The sequence below is a fragment of the Octopus bimaculoides genome, chromosome 2 (assembly GCF_046866305.1).
Source record: "Octopus bimaculoides isolate indiv1 chromosome 2, ASM4686630v1, whole genome shotgun sequence".
NCBI lineage: Eukaryota > Metazoa > Mollusca > Cephalopoda > Octopoda > Octopodidae > Octopus > Octopus bimaculoides.
Window position 1 is genome coordinate 67,291,844 of NC_142929.1, and position 21,847 is coordinate 67,313,690.

At 37.9% G+C, this 21,847-nt stretch overlaps 2 protein-coding genes across 15 annotated transcripts in view; one reads left to right on the forward strand and one right to left on the reverse strand.

The window, feature by feature from the left end:
- Positions 1-1,861: 1,861 nt before the first annotated feature.
- Positions 1,862-19,128, reverse strand: LOC106878547 (uncharacterized). Of its 4 annotated transcripts, none has more exons than XM_089346902.1 (2): positions 18,997-19,128; positions 1,862-3,100 (listed from the first exon to the last, which is right to left on the reverse strand). In XM_089346902.1, exon 2 carries the CDS (start codon positions 3,028-3,030, stop codon positions 2,011-2,013), a length of 1,020 nt encoding a protein of 339 aa, XP_089203028.1. In that variant the 5' UTR covers positions 3,031-3,100; positions 18,997-19,128; the 3' UTR covers positions 1,862-2,010. The 4 variants fall into 4 exon arrangements, with proteins under 4 accessions (XP_089203028.1, XP_014783276.1, XP_089203029.1 ...); XM_014927790.3 differs by lacking the exon at positions 18,997-19,128 and adding an exon at positions 18,796-18,936; XM_089346903.1 differs by lacking the exon at positions 18,997-19,128 and adding an exon at positions 18,527-18,651.
- Positions 18,635-21,847, forward strand: part of LOC106878551 (protein PALS2) — a 97,597-nt gene continuing 94,384 nt past the window's right edge. For 5 of the 11 annotated variants that reach the window (XR_001410513.3, XM_089346899.1, XM_014927794.3 and 2 more), the window contains exon 1: positions 19,096-19,144. The gene's annotated coding sequence lies outside the window, so the exon portion shown is untranslated. The other 6 variants (XM_089346900.1, XM_089346879.1, XM_089346892.1 and 3 more) reach the window with 4 other exon arrangements.

Genomic DNA, 21,847 nt, shown 5'->3' on the forward strand with positions numbered 1-21,847 from the left:
CCTTTCTTTCCTCTAACAGTCACATTCTTGATGTTTCGCTGAATTAAGTATCAGAAGACCTAATGAACAATTAATAGCAGTAGAGAAAGACAATAGGCCATATTGGCTTGCGAGTAATGGCTATGTAAGCACACACACACACACACACACACACAATGCGTTCGTGCGTATGTTTTAGTTGTTACATACATTGGGCGGATAGTTGCTGGACATAAAAACTTATCAGTCGGTTGAATGATGATAATGATATCAAATGAAGTCATGACTTGCTTGCGAATTGAATTGAGAGAGAGGGCAGCGCAATGTCAGCCTCTCTCTCAAGCATGTCTTGATCTGGAGACAAAACGAAATCAAAAAGGTTGGAAGTAAATCTGGATGAAGTGAATGACCAGGGTTTCTGTCGTGTCTTGTCGTGAAACATGCATTTCAGAACACTTACTAAAAAGTCGCCTTTCTAATCGTTGAACCTCCTATTGTTCTCATCCTCTCAATTCCATCGAGTGGATAGATACGCCTTAACTCACGGAAAGTTTGGAATTGAACCCTGGAAATTTGAACGTAAAAATACATTTCTTACTTGAAATATTATTAAATGGAACTTTTGAGAACTTTTTAACATTTATTTCTCAATTTTTGCCTTTAATCAGAGCATACGAAGACAGTTCATCTTGATCCTTTGCCTGTCTTGTGTATTACATGTGATACACAAGACACATTTCCATGGTGTCCATGCATCGTATATGTCACACATACCCAATTTTTTCAACCACCAGAGTAACCTGGGACATATGAAAGAAAAGCTTTATATTACTCAGAGCATACGAAACGAGGGTTAATTAAAACTCAGAAACAAGCCTGGATGTTTGGGACAAAGTTATGAGAATGCTTTGAACAGCAAAGGGTTAATTAAATTAATTAAAAGTCAGATAATTAGATAAATAATTTATTTGAAAAACAATCGTAACTTTAGATAATTTTGACAAAATATATGCATACAATGAAAAACATTACAAAATATTTCTTTAAGCTTTCCATTAGAAATCATACACATCATTTTAGTGTGTAAAATTACATTTGAGGACAAACCACCAAGAAAAAAAGAAAATGATTATACAAAGAAAGTGTTTTTAAGTTTCAGAATAAAAGACACCTTCTCTGTGTCAGTTTATAAAACGCAGATAGATCTTAAGGATACCTTATCTAAAAGGACGGGACTTGTTAGAAACGCAAGCGAGATTTGGAAACTAACTTTATTTAAAAACAAATTTGGGGTCTCACGTAGCCAAGTCCTTAAAGATAGAATCCCCCAAAACAGTGCTTCAGAAGTTAAAAAAGGTTTCTTACAACTCAACTGGAGTATATGAGAACCCACGTGTTCTCTCGTTAAAACCAGTTCCCTCCGAAATTTTAACTACAGATTTTAAGAATATTTTTTTAAAACATATGTATATCTTATATATTTAAAATAATGTTTAATGTATTCAAGAGTTAAAGAAGTATTTTAATGGTTTCAAAAAGTGAGAATATAAAGTCGTACAAAAATGAAGAATATTAAAAACAGTCGATATATATATATTACACTGATTTGGTAAATAGAATTTATAGAATTTCTATATGAAAGCTTCGTCACACAAAAATGCCAACAACTAGGATAATCCTAGTATTAACAAAGAATGTTCACTTCAAAGTAATGTTTTAATATATAACGGATATATTATGAGCTATACTGTTTCTAAGATAGGTACCAGGCTTGAAAATTGGGGAGGAGTTCGCTGATTACATCAGCCACAAAACTTGACTTGTATTTTATTTTATCAACCCCGGAGGAATGAATGGCAAAATCGATTTCAGTGGGATATGAACTCGGTAAAGAACCGGATGAAATTCCGCAAGGTATTTTTGTCCAGGCCCAACCGATTTTACCAATCCACTTTTCACATAATGTTAAAATAATCGCGTGTGTATTATAAAATTTTTCTTAGACATTTTGGTACTCATGTATCTAAAATGTTACCATTGATAAAGTGATTGAGTTTTTTCCTCAGAAAAGAGGAATTCTTTGGATTCTTCCATAGAATAAATTGAATCAGACAACTTCATTTTGCTGTGAATCTCATCAAGTTTCAAATGCAAAAAGGCCCGACACCATAACATATGAATAAGTTCAGTATTATCAATATCCTCTATAAAAGTTAGAATCTTCTGATGAAAACGAGGATAAAGTGATTTTATCAAAGGGAAAAACCGTTTTATCAAAATCTTTTTATGAACTTTTGACGTTAAAGGAGCACTGCTAAGTTCACTGAAAATGTTTCCTCCTTGTCCTTGTATTACGATCTGCGGAGATATTTCTTCTGTTATTCTTTCATCGTCATCAGTGGGTATTTGGTCACCTTCAAGGGTCGAGAATAAATCTTCTCCCAGCAGATGGCGCTCATCTGGAAGCTCAACTGATTTGTTTAGATTGACGAAACTGTTTTTCACTGCATGTGGTTCTTTCACAGAATAAGCTATTATCTGAGAACGAATTTCATCAATGTGCATTGTGCGGCAGTCAGCGCATTGTAAGAGATGAAGAATAGCCGAGTTCTCCAAATTTGCCAGTTCATTTGTAATAATATCGGCAATATCTGCACAGTGATGTTGTAGGACAACCAAAAGTCGTATTTTGAGTAAACTGTTCAAAGGTTGGCGTCCAGTGAGTAATTGGTGTAGAACGTTATTAGGTTGCGAAAAGTCTTTACATATATCAATAACCATAAGAGCCTCTTTCATTCGAATATCAAAGAAGTAACGACAGTCTAACATATGGAACAATTCAGAATAATGGAATGTAGACGCCATTACATAGATGATTTCTTTGGCTATTTCAGGATAGAGGCTCTTAATTGTCGGGTACAATAGCTCACCGACTATAACCATTCTTTCTGCTGGGCAGGCCCTGATTAAGGAATTTAGAAACTTACGGTTTGTGTTCAGGGATTGTGAAATCGTATTCTGTGATCTCGTTTCAGATTTTATGGAAGACATGTTAATAAAAAGTCACTTCAGGATGGCACAAACTTTGCTGACAATTGACCCTGCAAACCTCAAAATTAATCTGAAATCAAGAACAATAGGACAGTCTGTAAAAATTTAACACATACAAGAAGAAAACTAATCATAACTTTATTAATACTGGCTAATATGTGTGGTACAGTTTCAAATATTCAAAGTTGAAAGCCTAATTACCTCGGTTCACTAACTATTTAGAATAGGTTCACGTTTTCTACATTCATCCTTATATATCCTTCAAAAACTATAAAAAATTACAGGTGACGTCATCTATCAAAATTACCCTTAAAAATGGGTGGGGAAACTGAAGAAAATATTTATATACACTTAATTTCCACTAAGTAAGCTCAGTTTATAAACAGTTACATTTAGATTTCCTCTCTCTATATGTATGTGGTTAACATACATACGTATGTATGTGGTTAACAAGCTCACTTTGCAACTACGTGGTTCTGGATTCAGTCCTACTTTGGGAATAGAGCCCTCTACTACTCATCACAGGCTGACCAATGCCTTATGAATGAATTTGCTAGACGAAAACTATGTGAAAGTCCAGCGTGTTTCTTTGTGTGTGTGTGTGTGTGTGTGTGTGTGTGTGTGTGTGTGTGTGTGTGTGTGTGTATATATATATATATATATATATACATATATATATATATAGCGAGGGAGAGAGAGACGAGAGAGAGACGAGACAGAGACGAGAGAGAGAGACGAGAGAGAGAGAGAGACGAGAGAGAGAGAGAGAGACGAGAGAGAGAGAGAGACGAGAGAGAGAGAGAGAGAGACGAGAGAGACGAGAGAGAGAGACGAGAGAGAGAGAGACGAGAGAGAGAGAGAGAGAGAGAGACGAGAGAGAGAGAGAGACGAGAGAGAGAGAGACGAGAGAGAGAGAGAAAGAGAGACGAGAGAGAGAGAGAGAGAAGAGAGAGAAAGGCAAGAGAGAGAAAGGCAAGAGAGAGAAAGGCAAGAGAGAGAAAGGCAAGAGAGAGAAAGGCAAGAGAGAGAAAGGCAAGAGAGAGAAAGGCAAGAGAGAGGGGCAAGATGACTTCGATAGGATTCGAACCCTGATCGCAGAAAAAGAAAGGCATTAAATAGTGACGATTTGTCGCTTTACCGCTTCACCCAATCCACCGTCCTTGTTCCTCTAACAGCGCAAACATATCTCAGTGCATTATCGATTGCTCAAGTGGACGATTGCAAGATCAAGGAGCATCATGATAGCTTGTTCAAATATTTGTAGTTGCCCCACAATGTTTGCTGCTATTAATTGCTCTGCCTCAGATTTTGTTAATTGACGAGAGCTGCCATAATGTTTATCGATTTTTTTGTTTCGTCTACAAAACAGAAGAACAGAACTCGTATTTGCATAAGTCGTAGAGAAGGGATATTCTACCAACGCCGAGTGTTTCACTTGACTGAAGGTGCTGAACTCAAATCTTCAGAATAGTCTCGATAAGCCCAGAGAGAACCGTCTATCTAGATCAGTTGTAAATTCAATATTTCATCGCCAGTGTTATAATAAAATTAAAATGGAACGCGACCGTATTTGAACACCGATATATTGAATTTGTTCCAATGAAGAATATGCAGGTCAGCTATTTATTTTTAAAAAAAATAAACCAGTTTTCTTTTCATTTTATCTAATGAGTCATTTTCGAATAAATACGATGTAATACAAGTGCCATAATACATAATGACAGCAGAGGCCACAACATAGTCAATACTATGAAGTTCATCCTTCTCTCAGCAACAACCAGGAGAAATCGAAAACATTGAACTGGCAATTGAAAATTTTCAGATGCTGTACAGCGCACACTTCGTTATTCCATTACCGTAGTACCTATTTACAGCTAAGCTAGAGGAATCCTCGACGTGATCGCTCGACCTGCTAAAAGTAACATCCAAATCTCCATCAAATTACATTTTACCAACTAAAGGAAGAACACTGGATAATGTTTATAATCTAACAAAAAAAGTTGTTAGAGAGAGAGGCTGATCATAAACTGAATGTCTTCGCTCATAATAGATCTGCTCGTTCAGAGCTGATCTGGAATTAAACAGCAATCCCGATACAGCTGGAAATGTGATGTCGACAGTTGAGTGTCTTGGCCATTAACACACCGCTAAGGAGACCACCACCAATTAAATGACTTCAGAATTTGGCTGGAACTATAGGACTATTTTAATTGATCTTCAGAGAAGGAAGAGCAAAGATGACTTCGGTGGGAATCGCACCCTGAACGAAAAAAAGGTTTCAGCAAAATTTAAATATTCGTTATTTTCATATTGACACGTCAACTGTTATAAATGAAGAGTGTAATGTTAGCTGCCATTATATGCAAGTTAACGTGTCAACTGCACGAAAGAATAAGTGACCTGACAAATTAACAAGAAGCATCTACGTGGTCACTCGACTTACTAGAAATAACAACCAAATCCTCAACTCAGTACAAACTCAGTACCGGACGGAGAAGCCTAGGAGTTTGCCTTCCTTCACTGGTCCCTCATGCCTACAGAGCAGAGCCAAAAGTGTCCCCACCACCAATAAAAGCGTTGCCTGCGCTTGGACTGATCTCCCCCAGCCCTCTTCCCTAGCTACACAGCTCACTTAACTCTTAAAAAGGATATTTTTAATACGGTTTACTGTTCCAAATATAAAAGACTCACTGACTGGGTATAAAGCACCTTTGATTACTGATCCGCTTGATCAAGATGTGGAGCTAAAGACTTTTTTTTTCTTTTTAGCAGAACGAACCCAGTCTCTAGTCGTTCATTTCCACTGCCTCTGATCACGCACAATATCTTCAGCAATTTACCACATGCATTTTTTAATGGGCCAATGAAAATGACATTCAATTCCTAGATGAACAATCACGATTTTTGTCTCATCACTGGCAATGTGCTTAGAGCATGGACAAAGCACAGGAATCTCTTTTCTCTCGTTTAACTGATAGTAAAGCAGTTAAGAAAAGGAAGTGAATAAATCGATGAGTGCTGAACAAACTGGATTAACCTGTAGTTAGGCGGTCCAACAACTACAGATAACATTTCCTTTCTATTGACAACAAATTGCTGTTTGAAATCGTAACAAGTAGCAATCGAAATGTCCTCAGGACTAATTTATGATAGATTTATTATTTTGAAGATTCAACATTGACGAGTTCAAAATTCGTCCTTTCAACTTCGCCTTTTAGCTTTTCGATTCGACAAAATAAGTACCAATCGAGTACTGGAGTCAATAGAATTGATTATACCTGTCTTCTAAATTCGAATGTTTTGTCCTTATGTTAGAAATCAATTTCTTTCGGTGACCTAAGAAACTGATAGAGTTTCGATTTCAAAAAGCAGTCATTTCATTTAAAAAAAAAAAAATTAAAATAAAATAAAAAATCGTTACGAGCCAACAATGGAAACTTTACGTGGCTGTTTGACCAGCTAGCAATATCAACCAAATTTCCTTCAAACAACACTGTCATACAAGGCGTAAAACAAAGTTCCAGATAGCGCTAATAAATGTGGGGATCATGGGTTCGTGCAATGGTCAATCTTGGGCTAAACAACATACAGACTTTGATATCTATGTAGAGTCAATAACTGCCAGAGATAACCAACTGAGGAATGTGCGAGCCAGTTAGTTGGAGGGTCAGTTTGCATTGGTACTGCATCCAAAACAAAGACGACTTTTAATAGTCCAATACAATAGAGTAGGTAGTAGAAGCAATTTACTAGTGACGAGTGATTCGTTAGTTGATAGGTGTGGGACTCAAATATTGATTCTCGTTGGGAAAGCGTCGTTTTAAGATATATTTCTCAAGATAGGATTTATCACAAATAGATTAGGATAAAGTAATAGAATTGATGATTTGTCACAATTACTACAAATATAGCACACAAAGTCCTATACTTTAAACGGAACCTGTAGCATTTATTTCTATGGGAGGGGAATGGGTTCAGCGAATCGAAACCGCACTATTGATGCCATTTAATCGATAAGTTAATTTCGACAACTGAGGAGTTAAAAATCGTCAAAAGAAAAATTACCTACTATATATATATATATATATATATATATATATGGGAGATTATACAAAAAATAACAACAGACGAGGACAGGTGGTGTAAATAACAAAAGTATATATTAGTATGACGCTCGGGAATACGGAAAGTCTTTGACGTTTCGAGCTACGCTCTTCAACAGAAAGAATACGGAGACAAGGAGAAGCAGATTAGAGAAGACAGATTAGGAACATCCAGAGTACGAAGAGACGGTAGGTGAAGGAAAGTAAGGTAAAAAAGGATGATAAAGGAGGTTTACAAAAGTGGAAAAGTTCAAAAGTTTTTTAGACGTCGTGGTATATTGAAGCGATTTCCAATCAGAAGATGGGTCCAGTGTAAATCCGTGGGTAGGAGAGGTGCAGCCGGAGGGTATAAAGTTCAGAATCAAACAGTCCAGATCCAGAAGGAAAGAAGGTAGAATCCAAAAGTTGGTAGTGTGTGATGAGAGGAGACAGGATTAGCTGGTGCGACCACGTGAGCGTGTATTATATGTGGGAGATTATACAAAAAATAACAACAGACGAGGACAGGTGGTGTAAATAACAAAAGTATATATTAGTATGACGCTCGGGAATACGGAAAGTCTTTGACGTTTCGAGCTACGCTCTTCAACAGAAAGAATACGGAGACAAGGAGAAGCAGATTAGAGAAGACAGATTAGGAACATCCAGAGTACGAAGAGACGGTAGGTGAAGGAAAGTAAGGTAAAAAAGGATGATAAAGGAGGTTTACAAAAGTGGAAAAGTTCAAAAGTTTTTTAGACGTCGTGGTATATTGAAGCGATTTCCAATCAGAAGATGGGTCCAGTGTAAATCCGTGGGTAGGAGAGGTGCAGCCGGAGGGTATAAAGTTCAGAATCAAACAGTCCAGATCCAGAAGGAAAGAAGGTAGAATCCAAAAGTTGGTAGTGTGTGATGAGAGGAGACAGGATTAGCTGGTGCGACCACGTGAGCGTGTATTATATGTGGGAGATTATACAAAAAATAACAACAGACGAGGACAGGTGGTGTAAATAACAAAAGTATATATTAGTATGACGCTCGGGAATACGGAAAGTCTTTGACGTTTCGAGCTACGCTCTTCAACAGAAAGAATACGGAGACAAGGAGAAGCAGATTAGAGAAGACAGATTAGGAACATCCAGAGTACGAAGAGACGGTAGGTGAAGGAAAGTAAGGTAAAAAAGGATGATAAAGGAGGTTTACAAAAGTGGAAAAGTTCAAAAGTTTTTTAGACGTCGTGGTATATTGAAGCGATTTCCAATCAGAAGATGGGTCCAGTGTAAATCCGTGGGTAGGAGAGGTGCAGCCGGAGGGTATAAAGTTCAGAATCAAACAGTCCAGATCCAGAAGGAAAGAAGGTAGAATCCAAAAGTTGGTAGTGTGTGATGAGAGGAGACAGGATTAGCTGGTGCGACCACGTGAGCGTGTATTATATGTGGGAGATTATACAAAAAATAACAACAGACGAGGACAGGTGGTGTAAATAACAAAAGTATATATTAGTATGACGCTCGGGAATACGGAAAGTCTTTGACGTTTCGAGCTACGCTCTTCAACAGAAAGAATACGGAGACAAGGAGAAGCAGATTAGAGAAGACAGATTAGGAACATCCAGAGTACGAAGAGACGGTAGGTGAAGGAAAGTAAGGTAAAAAAGGATGATAAAGGAGGTTTACAAAAGTGGAAAAGTTCAAAAGTTTTTTAGACGTCGTGGTATATTGAAGCGATTTCCAATCAGAAGATGGGTCCAGTGTAAATCCGTGGGTAGGAGAGGTGCAGCCGGAGGGTATAAAGTTCAGAATCAAACAGTCCAGATCCAGAAGGAAAGAAGGTAGAATCCAAAAGTTGGTAGTGTGTGATGAGAGGAGACAGGATTAGCTGGTGCGACCACGTGAGCGTGTATTATATGTGGGAGATTATACAAAAAATAACAACAGACGAGGACAGGTGGTGTAAATAACAAAAGTATATATTAGTATGACGCTCGGGAATACGGAAAGTCTTTGACGTTTCGAGCTACGCTCTTCAACAGAAAGAATACGGAGACAAGGAGAAGCAGATTAGAGAAGACAGATTAGGAACATCCAGAGTACGAAGAGACGGTAGGTGAAGGAAAGTAAGGTAAAAAAGGATGATAAAGGAGGTTTACAAAAGTGGAAAAGTTCAAAAGTTTTTTAGACGTCGTGGTATATTGAAGCGATTTCCAATCAGAAGATGGGTCCAGTGTAAATCCGTGGGTAGGAGAGGTGCAGCCGGAGGGTATAAAGTTCAGAATCAAACAGTCCAGATCCAGAAGGAAAGAAGGTAGAATCCAAAAGTTGGTAGTGTGTGATGAGAGGAGACAGGATTAGCTGGTGCGACCACGTGAGCGTGTATTATATGTGGGAGATTATACAAAAAATAACAACAGACGAGGACAGGTGGTGTAAATAACAAAAGTATATATTAGTATGACGCTCGGGAATACGGAAAGTCTTTGACGTTTCGAGCTACGCTCTTCAACAGAAAGAATACGGAGACAAGGAGAAGCAGATTAGAGAAGACAGATTAGGAACATCCAGAGTACGAAGAGACGGTAGGTGAAGGAAAGTAAGGTAAAAAAGGATGATAAAGGAGGTTTACAAAAGTGGAAAAGTTCAAAAGTTTTTTAGACGTCGTGGTATATTGAAGCGATTTCCAATCAGAAGATGGGTCCAGTGTAAATCCGTGGGTAGGAGAGGTGCAGCCGGAGGGTATAAAGTTCAGAATCAAACAGTCCAGATCCAGAAGGAAAGAAGGTAGAATCCAAAAGTTGGTAGTGTGTGATGAGAGGAGACAGGATTAGCTGGTGCGACCACGTGAGCGTGTATTATATGTGGGAGATTATACAAAAAATAACAACAGACGAGGACAGGTGGTGTAAATAACAAAAGTATATATTAGTATGACGCTCGGGAATACGGAAAGTCTTTGACGTTTCGAGCTACGCTCTTCAACAGAAAGAATACGGAGACAAGGAGAAGCAGATTAGAGAAGACAGATTAGGAACATCCAGAGTACGAAGAGACGGTAGGTGAAGGAAAGTAAGGTAAAAAAGGATGATAAAGGAGGTTTACAAAAGTGGAAAAGTTCAAAAGTTTTTTAGACGTCGTGGTATATTGAAGCGATTTCCAATCAGAAGATGGGTCCAGTGTAAATCCGTGGGTAGGAGAGGTGCAGCCGGAGGGTATAAAGTTCAGAATCAAACAGTCCAGATCCAGAAGGAAAGAAGGTAGAATCCAAAAGTTGGTAGTGTGTGATGAGAGGAGACAGGATTAGCTGGTGCGACCACGTGAGCGTGTATTATATGTGGGAGATTATACAAAAAATAACAACAGACGAGGACAGGTGGTGTAAATAACAAAAGTATATATTAGTATGACGCTCGGGAATACGGAAAGTCTTTGACGTTTCGAGCTACGCTCTTCAACAGAAAGAATACGGAGACAAGGAGAAGCAGATTAGAGAAGACAGATTAGGAACATCCAGAGTACGAAGAGACGGTAGGTGAAGGAAAGTAAGGTAAAAAAGGATGATAAAGGAGGTTTACAAAAGTGGAAAAGTTCAAAAGTTTTTTAGACGTCGTGGTATATTGAAGCGATTTCCAATCAGAAGATGGGTCCAGTGTAAATCCGTGGGTAGGAGAGGTGCAGCCGGAGGGTATAAAGTTCAGAATCAAACAGTCCAGATCCAGAAGGAAAGAAGGTAGAATCCAAAAGTTGGTAGTGTGTGATGAGAGGAGACAGGATTAGCTGGTGCGACCACGTGAGCGTGTATTATATGTGGGAGATTATACAAAAAATAACAACAGACGAGGACAGGTGGTGTAAATAACAAAAGTATATATTAGTATGACGCTCGGGAATACGGAAAGTCTTTGACGTTTCGAGCTACGCTCTTCAACAGAAAGAATACGGAGACAAGGAGAAGCAGATTAGAGAAGACAGATTAGGAACATCCAGAGTACGAAGAGACGGTAGGTGAAGGAAAGTAAGGTAAAAAAGGATGATAAAGGAGGTTTACAAAAGTGGAAAAGTTCAAAAGTTTTTTAGACGTCGTGGTATATTGAAGCGATTTCCAATCAGAAGATGGGTCCAGTGTAAATCCGTGGGTAATATATATATATATATATATATATATATATATATATATATAAATAAAACATTTCATAGAACTCTGCCTATGGTGTAGCTATTAGCCGTTTTAGGTAACTGAATGAAATTAGAAAGGGTGTTCCATGATCAAATCTTACAAAGGTGAAAATTCGCAGCGACCAAGTTTGTACCTATGTTAGAAACCAATGCGTTTTGCATTACTACAAATTCACAACTATAGGTATAAAACAATATTCGACGAGCACTTATTTCATCGATTCCTGGAAGGATTAAAGGCTAAATCGACCTCAGCGGGATTTGAACGCAGAATGCACCTAAATGTTGTATGGTATTGCCCGAAGCGCTCACGATTTTGCAAGTCAACTATTGGAGTTAAATCCTCATGTTGTACTCATCTATCTTACATTCTTTTACTAGTTTCAGTCATTTGACCTGCGGCCATGCTGGAGCACCGCCTTAAAGGGTTTTAGTGGAAGAAATCGATCCTAGGACTTATTCTTTTATAAGCCTAATACTTATTCTACTTGTCTCTTTTGTCGAACCGCTAAGTTACGCGGACGTAAACACAACACCAGTTGTCAAGCGATGGTGGGGGACAAACACAGACACAAAGACAGACATACAGACAGACAGACACGGGGTGGGGCTTCTTTCAGTTTCTGTCTACCAAATTCACTCACAATGTTTTGGTTGGCCCGAGGCTACAGTAGAAGACACTAAAAGGGTACCATGCAGTAGGACGGAACACGGAACAATGTGATTAGGAAGCAAGCTTCTTGCTCTATCAGTGCTGATGTGGGTCTGAACAACGAAAGACTATCAGGCCGAAACTCTTATAAAAATATAATAAATATGTACTCTACTAAAAACTATAAAGTAATTCTTCAGCTTAATGTTAAATTGTTTTTATTAAAACTTGACCTAAAAATAAACATACATTGTGTGTGTGTGTGTGTGTGTGAGGTTGGGGAGTGGAAGAGAGAAAGAGAGAGAAACTTTAGCATTCAACTCATCATAAAGTTAATAGTTGAATTATCTTCAACACGAAAAGATCTAAACGATATTATATTAAAAACAGTATGGTGTCGCCGAAGACTGGGATTTTAGAATCCCTCGTGTCACATTCCTAGATAAAACAATAATCACCCGGCCACCAATCAAGTCCTACAATGGTAAACATTTTTTAAAGCCGAACTGACGATACTGTTAGATGGATGTTAATCTTATCACCCCTATTAAAATAACAAGCACTTTGTCCTTTTCACTCCTTTAAGAGTATTCAAAAAATCTTATATATGTCCGTTATAAATCTTGATAAAGAGCCAAACGCTCTGTAAGCGAATTTGTTTTTCTTTTCCCATGGAAAACTTAAGTGGCTGAAAGAATATCTGGTTAACCTTACACAAATTTCAAAGACACCGGAGTAAGAGAGATAGTGCACTACTAGATGAAATACTCTTCAATGCGAGTTCAAATCAGGCGAGGTTGCCTGTCTTTCATCTTTCCAAATATGAAAGTAAAATGCCAGTAATATAAGAGGGTCGATTAAATCAACTATAACTCCATACATGCTAACTTTGCATCACAATGAAAAATATCAACTCTGTTTAACGATTTCAGATTGGAAAATAGCTGCAAATCTTACGTTACGACTCTAGCTTTGGACAATGTAGATATTCAAGACATTCAGAGTTGGAAATGAACGAAATGTAGCATTGATATAAATATTGCAAAAATATACATTGTAAAAAATGAGGTTAATATTTCTTTTCTTTTTCTTTGTTCTACAACGCTTTTTGGTCGAGGAGTCTATTCATTCGATTTACCCGTATTTTAAAATACCTAAAAGAAAATGAACTTGAATTAATAAGACATTAATCCAGATGCGATAATGTATCAAGCAATTCATTTACTGCTGCTCCAACCTCACCAATCTACATTATTAATTGTTTAAACCTAGGTCAGCCTAGATCAAGCAGACCTACGAACAACGGTGTTTGTATGCTGCTCAAAGCTATCCTAAACAACAATACCCTGGATACTCTATATGATTTCTTTTTAAGACAATCGGAGTGAGGAAGTGACTTGGCTGCCATTTCTTATAGGTCGTGTGACCACATATAAACTTTGTTTTGTTCATTAGTAATTTTATATCTCGAAGTCCTGAGTCATCGCTGAAGGGTGACAAAGGTTTGACGAACAGATCTAAACTAGGAACTCGATATCGATTTTCCGTTGCAGCCATTTCACTACACATGTCTATCATACTCTTGAGAAAAGTCACGAATGCCAGCAACCTCATTTCGTCAACCCTATAGTCTTACCATTGTCGATCAAGACAGACCATAGAACCATTCACAATGTTTTGATATTCTGACAACTTTTTTTTTTTACACTACGAAGACTAATTTCAGTCTAAGACAGGAAAGAATCAAGAGGCGTAGCAAAGAATGTGACAACCAAATTTCACGATCCAGCTTTCGGTGATGTGACAGTGCTGAAAATAATTTCTAACAAAGGCACACAACTTCATATTTGAGGTATGAATATAATCGATTAGCTCGATTTAGTATTCAACCTGTACCTGCTAACTTATTTGATCGAGCCCGGTAACATGGAAGTTTATCCTGCCGGAATTTGAACTCAGAACGTAAAGCTATGCAACAAATACTGCATATCTACCAATCCATCCAACAGCACTACTAATATTTGCTTCTCTCATAAGCACGGGGCCTCAAATTTGGGGCTGAGGAGGTCAGTACTTGACTAGTATTACACTTCATTGACTCCAGAGAGATGAAAAGCAAAGTGGATATCGGCAGGATTTGAACTCGGAAGGTAAAGAATATGCAAAGCATTTTTTCCAACGCTTAAATCTATCTGTTAATTCACTGTCCGAAAACGCGTTAATAATGGTTTCTAATTTTAGGCACTAGGCCAGCAGTTTTTTGGGGTGATAGTACTTTATATTTGTTGTTGGCACTCCGTCGCTTACGACGTCGAGGGTTCCAGTTGATCCGATCGATGGAACAGCCTGCTCGTGAAATTAACGTGCAAGTGGCTGAGCACTCCACAGACACGTGTACCCTTAACGTAGTTCTCGGAGATATTCAGCGTGACACAATGTGACAAGGCTGACCCTTTGAATTACAGGCACAACAGAAACAAGGAGTAAGAGTGAGAGAAAGTTGTAATGAAAGAATACAGCAGGGTTCGCCACCATCCCCTGCCGGAGCCTCGTGGAGCTTTAGGTGTTTTCGCTCAATAAACACTCACAACGCCCAGTCTGGGAATCGAAACCGCGATCCTATGACCGCAAGTCCGCTGCCCTAAACACTGGGCCATTGTGCCTCCACACTTTATATTATCGACCGCAAATAAATGAAAGGCAAATTGACCTTGACGGGATTTAAAGTCAGCACGAGACAAAGGTCGCAAAGCATTTACCCGATGCTTTAACCAATCTGTCATCATTGCTGCTAAAAACACGAAGCATAAAATTTGGCAGAAAGGGGAGGTTTATTACATCGAACGCACTGCTTAACTAGTACTTGTTTCATCGACCCCGAAAGGATGAAAGGTAAAGTCGACACCGGCAGAATTTGAACAAAACGGAAAGATGGGCGAAATGCTGGTAAACATTTTGCCCGGCGTACTAACGATTGTTAGGTCGCCGCCTCGACAGTACTAATAAATTAGCAAAGCAACAAATAAGGTAGCAGTGAATGCTCGTCAAACTGAGTCCACCAAAGTAGGAAGGATCTGAATTCATTAACAGAAAATGTTAAAAAAAAAGAAACTAATTTAAACCCTACGGAAAGGAAAAGGTAAATTATCATGAAACCAAAAATCTTCAGAAAGTCTTTTCAATCGTGTTTGAAATATTTACTCTAAACATACGTCATCGTCGATGTCTATCATCATATGCATTTCACTCCGAACAGATACCAAGGAACTACATTAAAATTTTTTTATGGTTTAGATGATGAAATATTAACGATGAAAAATGGGCGTTCAGTCAGTATGTCGGTCCGGGGCTCAGTGAAGCCAAAAGGGTTTGTGGCTATTGTCTGTTGGGCCCTCCTAAAAACAGTCCTATTGAAATTTAAGATGACGTACATTTCCTGGGGCCTGATAATTAAGATTACTCGTATCTTCTGAAGCCTAGTAAATAAGATGACCAACGTCTCCCGTATCTCTTGGATACTCAGAGAAAGACACCGCCAACGAACCATTTCAAGGTCTCCAAGACTGATGGCAGAAAGAAAGACTTATGAGATCTGGCCCAAAATGAAAATAACGCAAGCCAACATTTGCTCATTATAAATAGCCATAGGTAGGAATAAACCTCCCCATTTCGTGATTTTTTTTTCATTATCACTTCAAAACCCAGCTATGTTTAACTGAGGACCTGTAGAATTAACGTCCATTATTGCTAGGAAATATACCCAAATATGTCGACGTAACATTGCTAAAAATAATTCTAATTTAGACACAAGGCCAGCAATTATGTTAGCCCACATGGGTAATAAAAAAAAAAAACAGACCCCAGTACTTGCCTAATACTTCTATTTTATTGATCCTAAAAGAATGAAAGGTAAAGTTGATTTCAGCGTGATTTGATCTCAGAACGTAAAGAGCCAGAAGAAATGTCGCAAGCATTTTGTCCAACGTCAAAGCTTCTACCAAAAAGACCCCGAAAGGATGAAAGGTAAAGTCGACCTCGGCCGAATCTGAGCTCACAGCGTAAAGACGGACGAAATGCTGCAAAGCATTTTGTTCGACGTGCTAACAATTCTGACTGCTCACCGCCTCAATAATAATAGTTTCAAGTTTTGGTACAAATCAGCAGTTTTAGAGAGAGGGTTTAGTCGATGACATCAGCCCTAGTATTCGGCTGCTGCTTATTTTTATCGATCCTGAAAGGGTAGGATACAAAACTGACCTCGGTGGTATTTCAGTTAGGAAACGCAGTGAACCAGAAGAAATGCCACCAAGCATATTTTCCCGATGCTCGTCATTTTGATATTATTATTCTTAATATACTGGCAGAAAGCTATAACTTAAGTACTGTACGATTGGTTTGATTGGCCTAATTATATAACAGCTACCTGTACAAATTTAAAGTAGCGAATTGACAGAGTTATAAGAAAGTTGAATAGGGTGCCTTGTATTTTTCGCATCCCAATAAAGTGGTGACTGTTCTCTCAAGTGTTGCGACCAACAGCAAGCATTAAGAATTTGAAAAACAGATGGAAATGTAGTTTCCATGGTTCGATCCGAAGATCGTCTGCCGCTACTACTTACATAAACTAACGAGGGAAGCATATACATGGTCGTTTGATTTGCTAGAAATAAAGTTTCTCTCATCACATCCAGTCACTATGAAAAGGCATTAGACGATGTGGCTCCAAATATCTCTTTAAAGATGGGCTGTTCACAGTTGGAATGCTTTATCAGGGTTACTCTGGGTCTAAATAGTTATTTATCGAACATGGAGGAATGGAAAGCAAAGCTTAGAAGTGGCGGAGTTTCAGTAAAAAATAAAAGGGTACAGACTATATAGCAGCAGGCATGGTCATGTAATTAAGTAGTTCGATTCTTGGAATTTGAACTCGGGAGCAGAAAGAAACGTATCTAAATATTGCATAGCATTCTCTTCCAACAACTATATTCTACGTTCGAATCTTGCCAAAGTCGTCAAAATAAGTGCTTGTAAAATTCTAGGCAGAGTCAATTGACTAACTACATTTTTCTCTCCAGATTACGAATCCTTGTTCCAATGTAAATTACAATTTCCTTGCAGCCATTTATAATTGTACGACGAGGTGAAGTAAGGTTAACTAAATTAATGAATACGACATCCACACTTAAAGCACTTTAAGTATTTAATTGGCAGATACAATAACTACCCTCTAATTAAACATGGCCACTAACACTAGCTTATAAAAGAGACAGACTTGGTTTCTTGAAATAGTGGGAGTTTAAAGATAGAGTCGGTCAAGTTTTCAATTGTGATTAATTACTGAAAATTAACACTCATTTCGACAAATATGGTGGAATATACAGTACCATCAATTGTAGATTATTAATTTCTTGGTTAAAATGATATAATACTACCTATTTTTTTTTAAGTACAGAATATTGATTGCAATATGGTGTGTTACGAGGCGGAGAGCTGGCAGAATCGTTAGCACACCGGGCCAAATGCTTGGCATTTCGTCCGTCTTTACATTCAGAGTTCAAATTCCACCGAGATCGACTTTGCTTTTCATCCTTTCGAGGTCGATAAAATGAATACTAGTTGAGTACTGGGGGCCGATGTAATCGACTACCCCACCCTGAACTTGCAGGCATTGTGCCAAAATTTGAAAGTTGAAATCAATATGGTGCGTTACTGAGGGAAACCTATCTAATTTAAAATATACAACAGTATAGGTGTTGGCATGGTTGTGCGGTTAAGGAGTTTGCTTTGCAGCCATGTAGTTTCAGGTTCAGTTCCACTGTGCAGCACTTTGGACAAGTATCTTCTGTTATAGACACGTAAGTGAATTGGCAGACGGAAACTGCACGGAAGCTCGTCATGTGTTTATAAGTGCGTGGCTGTTTGTCTCTCTCAACTTGAAAACCTGTTAGTTTGTTTACATCCCTATGACTTAGCATTTAGGGTGGAGGGGTAAGAATACCGATAGAATAAGTATCAGACCTCAAATAAGTAGTGGAATCGATTTCATCGAGCAATACCACCCTCACTACGTGGTGCCCCAGCATGGCCACGGTCCAATGATCAGAGTATATACAAAACTGAGGACACTGACTTGGTTAACTTAAGAGCGAAAGATTGTTCCTGACTAAATATTTTTTTCCAATTTCAGTACAATGCCAGCAATTTTAAAAGCAACGGGAAATCCAATTACATCGACCTCGGTACTCAACTGCTATTTACGTTATCGACCCCGAAAGGATGAATGGCAAAGTCGACCTCAGCAGAATTTGAACTCAACGGAAAACGTCGGAATTAGAGAAGATAGTATTGATTCCTTACTTAGGAGCACAAATATATGGAAGAGATAAAGATTAGGCAATATCCAAGTCCTTTACATTTAATAGATTTGTTGCCAATAGTAAATTGCTCGCAGAGAAAGGTCCTCAGGAACTTAAGAAGGGTCATACTCACCAAATATTAATACTGTATTTGATGGCATATAAGACGCACACTTTTCTTTCTAAAAAAAAAAAAAAAAAAAAAATATCCCCAAATAAAATAAATAAATAAATCACCCCGGGTCTTCTATGCGAAGCTGAGCCTCCCCATAAGTTCTTCGGAATATGCGCTGCCGAAATTAGGTTGCGTCTCTTGCGCCAGCAAATACCGTATAAACAATTTTAGTCAACGAACCACATCAATCGGGCCAAAATTGTAGAGTAAATTAGTCACCTTCCAACACAGAAGTTAAAAAAAAAACAACTTTCAACAGTAGGAAGAGGAGAGTGAACTCTGAATAACAATATCAAAATAGTGACTGCTGTATCAAGGCGTGTTTGATTACCTGTTGCGCTATGAAGGTGGACGTGATGTTGCCCACATTGACATTCGACTACGTTTAAGACAAGCCCAGCAGTTAGTACCATAACTATATATACAGTCAGTAGAAATTGATAAAGAACGAAAACTAGGCCTAGTTTAAAACAAAGTATATAACAAGTTTATATAAAGTGGAATTAAATAACTTTATCGACAAGAGGCATACCTGTTCACCTCTTGTCTAACCGACCAATCACCTAGACTGTAACAAATACCTGTCGGAAGTTGTCACATGGTATAAAACAGGTGTGCTAATTTTTTCTTTTCTTCTTCTTGGTATTATAGTCCGTGTCCCACATCCTGGTGTGAATGAGGTAGGTAAGCCAGCTATGCTATATTCTGCAATATCCTATTTATTTCTAAAGCAATTATATTGTTTTCATTGAAGTGTCATGAATTTTCTAGAAATATAATTTAATAATTTGTAAATAAGACCGAGTAATTTGGTTCATGGAAAACCTGTATATGTACCCGCCTATACCTGTATATTGTATTTTGTTGATCACGCCGGATGCACGAACCTTCTTAACATGGCGACTAAAGGCTTGCGTAAAAATGTTTTAACTTTTAATTCACCTTTCTGAAATGCAGCTGCTCTAGTCAATTATTTTGAATGACTTTTTCAGTATAACTTCTTGAACTTTTTAATGTCATCTACGAGTTTCTAAACAGCGTGTGAATAATTTAAATCAAGAAGTTTCTCTCTGCCGAGTGGTAATAATTCTTCTTAGTAGTTTGTAAATATTTCTAAGTTAAGTTTAAATGAACGACTGCATTCCGTGTATTTCTTACTAGTTTATGAACAATTTACAGAATTTCATAGCACTATAAATCTGTCTTATGTTTATTTTTATCGTTGCTGCTGACGTTCAGCTCCCAAATGGCTCCTGGTCAGTGGGGCCTGTGATCAAAGATGTTTTCGCCACACCCTCTTGACCTTTTTTAAGGGTATATGAAGATACATTATCCAGTAGGGCCCCTTTCCCAACACGGTACAGGATATGATAGTTTTGTGCAAATGACTGCTATTTCTAGCAAGTCCAGCAACCAGGTTAACACAACCTCGACGGGGCGTTATTTGTTTAGTTTTTATCTCAGATTGAACAAGGCCGTCTCTCGCTCTTTTTAAAAGGCCTAGTTCACATTGATTTATTTGAAAATACAAAGCACAATCATAAAAATAGCGTGGTCGAATAAAATGTAACAGAAGGTGATAAGATCTGCGAAACATAAAATCAACACTTGAAACGCTTGAGTAGTTTCTCAGACTGTGGGATACTGCGTATCTATATATAGTTGACGCGCGGAAGTTTTAGAAACTACTTGTTACTTTTCGGACACAAGAGATTAGTTGGGTCAATGCATTCATTTATTTATGTTGTATTTTTTATTCCAATTATGATTGTTATTAGAGAGAAGGATTGGTAGTATGGTTAGAGCATCGGTCTTGCAGTAATTCTTCTGCTTCTCTACGTTCTCAGTTCAAATCTCACCGAGGTCGTTTTGGCCTTTCATTCATGCGAGGGCCTAGTACTGGGGTCGATATAATCAGCGCCCCCATCCTTCATCTTAGAACTATTGTCTTTATGTCAAATGAGAAACGAATATTATCGGGCGGCGGATTGGCAGAATCGTTAGAACACCGGACAAAATGCCGTGCGATATTTTTTTCCGATTCTTTATGTACTGAGTTCAAATCCTGCCGAGGTCACTAATTACCTTTCGTCTTTTCGTGGTCGATAACATAAAGTACTAAGCGAGTGCGGGTTTGGGGGACAACGTTATCGAATAACTTCTCCCTTCAAAATTGTCAGCTTTGTCTCCTAAGAAATATTTTGAGGTCTAACGCGGGAGTCGAAGGACAGCGCTGTTTTTCGGACGCAAATACTCAATCGTTTTATTGTATCATGTGGATGGATCATCATTTGTGTTTACATTCATACGCGATAGATATGTCATTGTTGAACCTTTTGGTTAGCGATGACTGAGCAGAGCTAGAATCCAAAGCGTTCCAGTCATGCATTTCTCCACTTCCATTTCAGATACGAGGGGTTGATGGAAAGTTCCTGGCTAAAGAAAATACAGGAGGATCAGTTAATTATGATTGTATTGAATATATTCCCCTCTCAGATTCACATACTTATTGTAGCAGTCTTTCAGTTTTTCTAAACCCCATAAAAGAACTAGAAAGGTTGAGACTCCAGCCAGGTCTTTCGCGACACCCTTAATGCCAGGAACTTTTCAACACCCACTCGAATAGTGCACTCTTATCCTAGCTGTTCTTTTCTTTTCTTAAGACTGCAAGGTGTGTGTTGATGGAAATTTGGCTGCAATTTCTAGCAGACAGACTATATTTACTGGCTCTTCATCGAATTAATTTTCCTTGTTTCACACTCATACTTGGGAACGGTCATCATTTGCTACTTAAACACACGCACTATTTGTGCGTGTATCTAATTGACAAAAGAAATAATCAAGTATATAACAATGTTTCAACACACGCTTTCACATCAAGAATCTTGCAAAACAAATGTGTCTATATGTACATGTAGATGAACGTATATACATACATGTACATATATGCATATACTCATATATTGTTTATGGTCAAAATTGACGTGAGTTATTTAGACATTAACAAATTTATTAGAATATTTAGCTGAAGATCAGAATAGAGTATTATGTACTCTTAACTGTGAAACAATTGTACTAAATTAACTAAAAGGCAAGTGTTTTTTACTCTTCTCTATTGTTTTTTGTTCTGTGTGTATCAAAAATATCGCTATCAATCTGGAGCAATAATTTGTAGTTTTGAAATCAGTAGTTCTTTGACTGCTATTTCTGAATTCTCAGTATGTTGGAGAAGCAGGTTACTGTCAATCCCTATATATTTATGATTATATGTATATATATATATATATATATATATATAATGATGCAACGACTATAAAGTTTAACGTGTACCGCGGAATCCTTTGTGTTCTGTTTTTATTTTTATTTTTACGTTTTTAATTTAT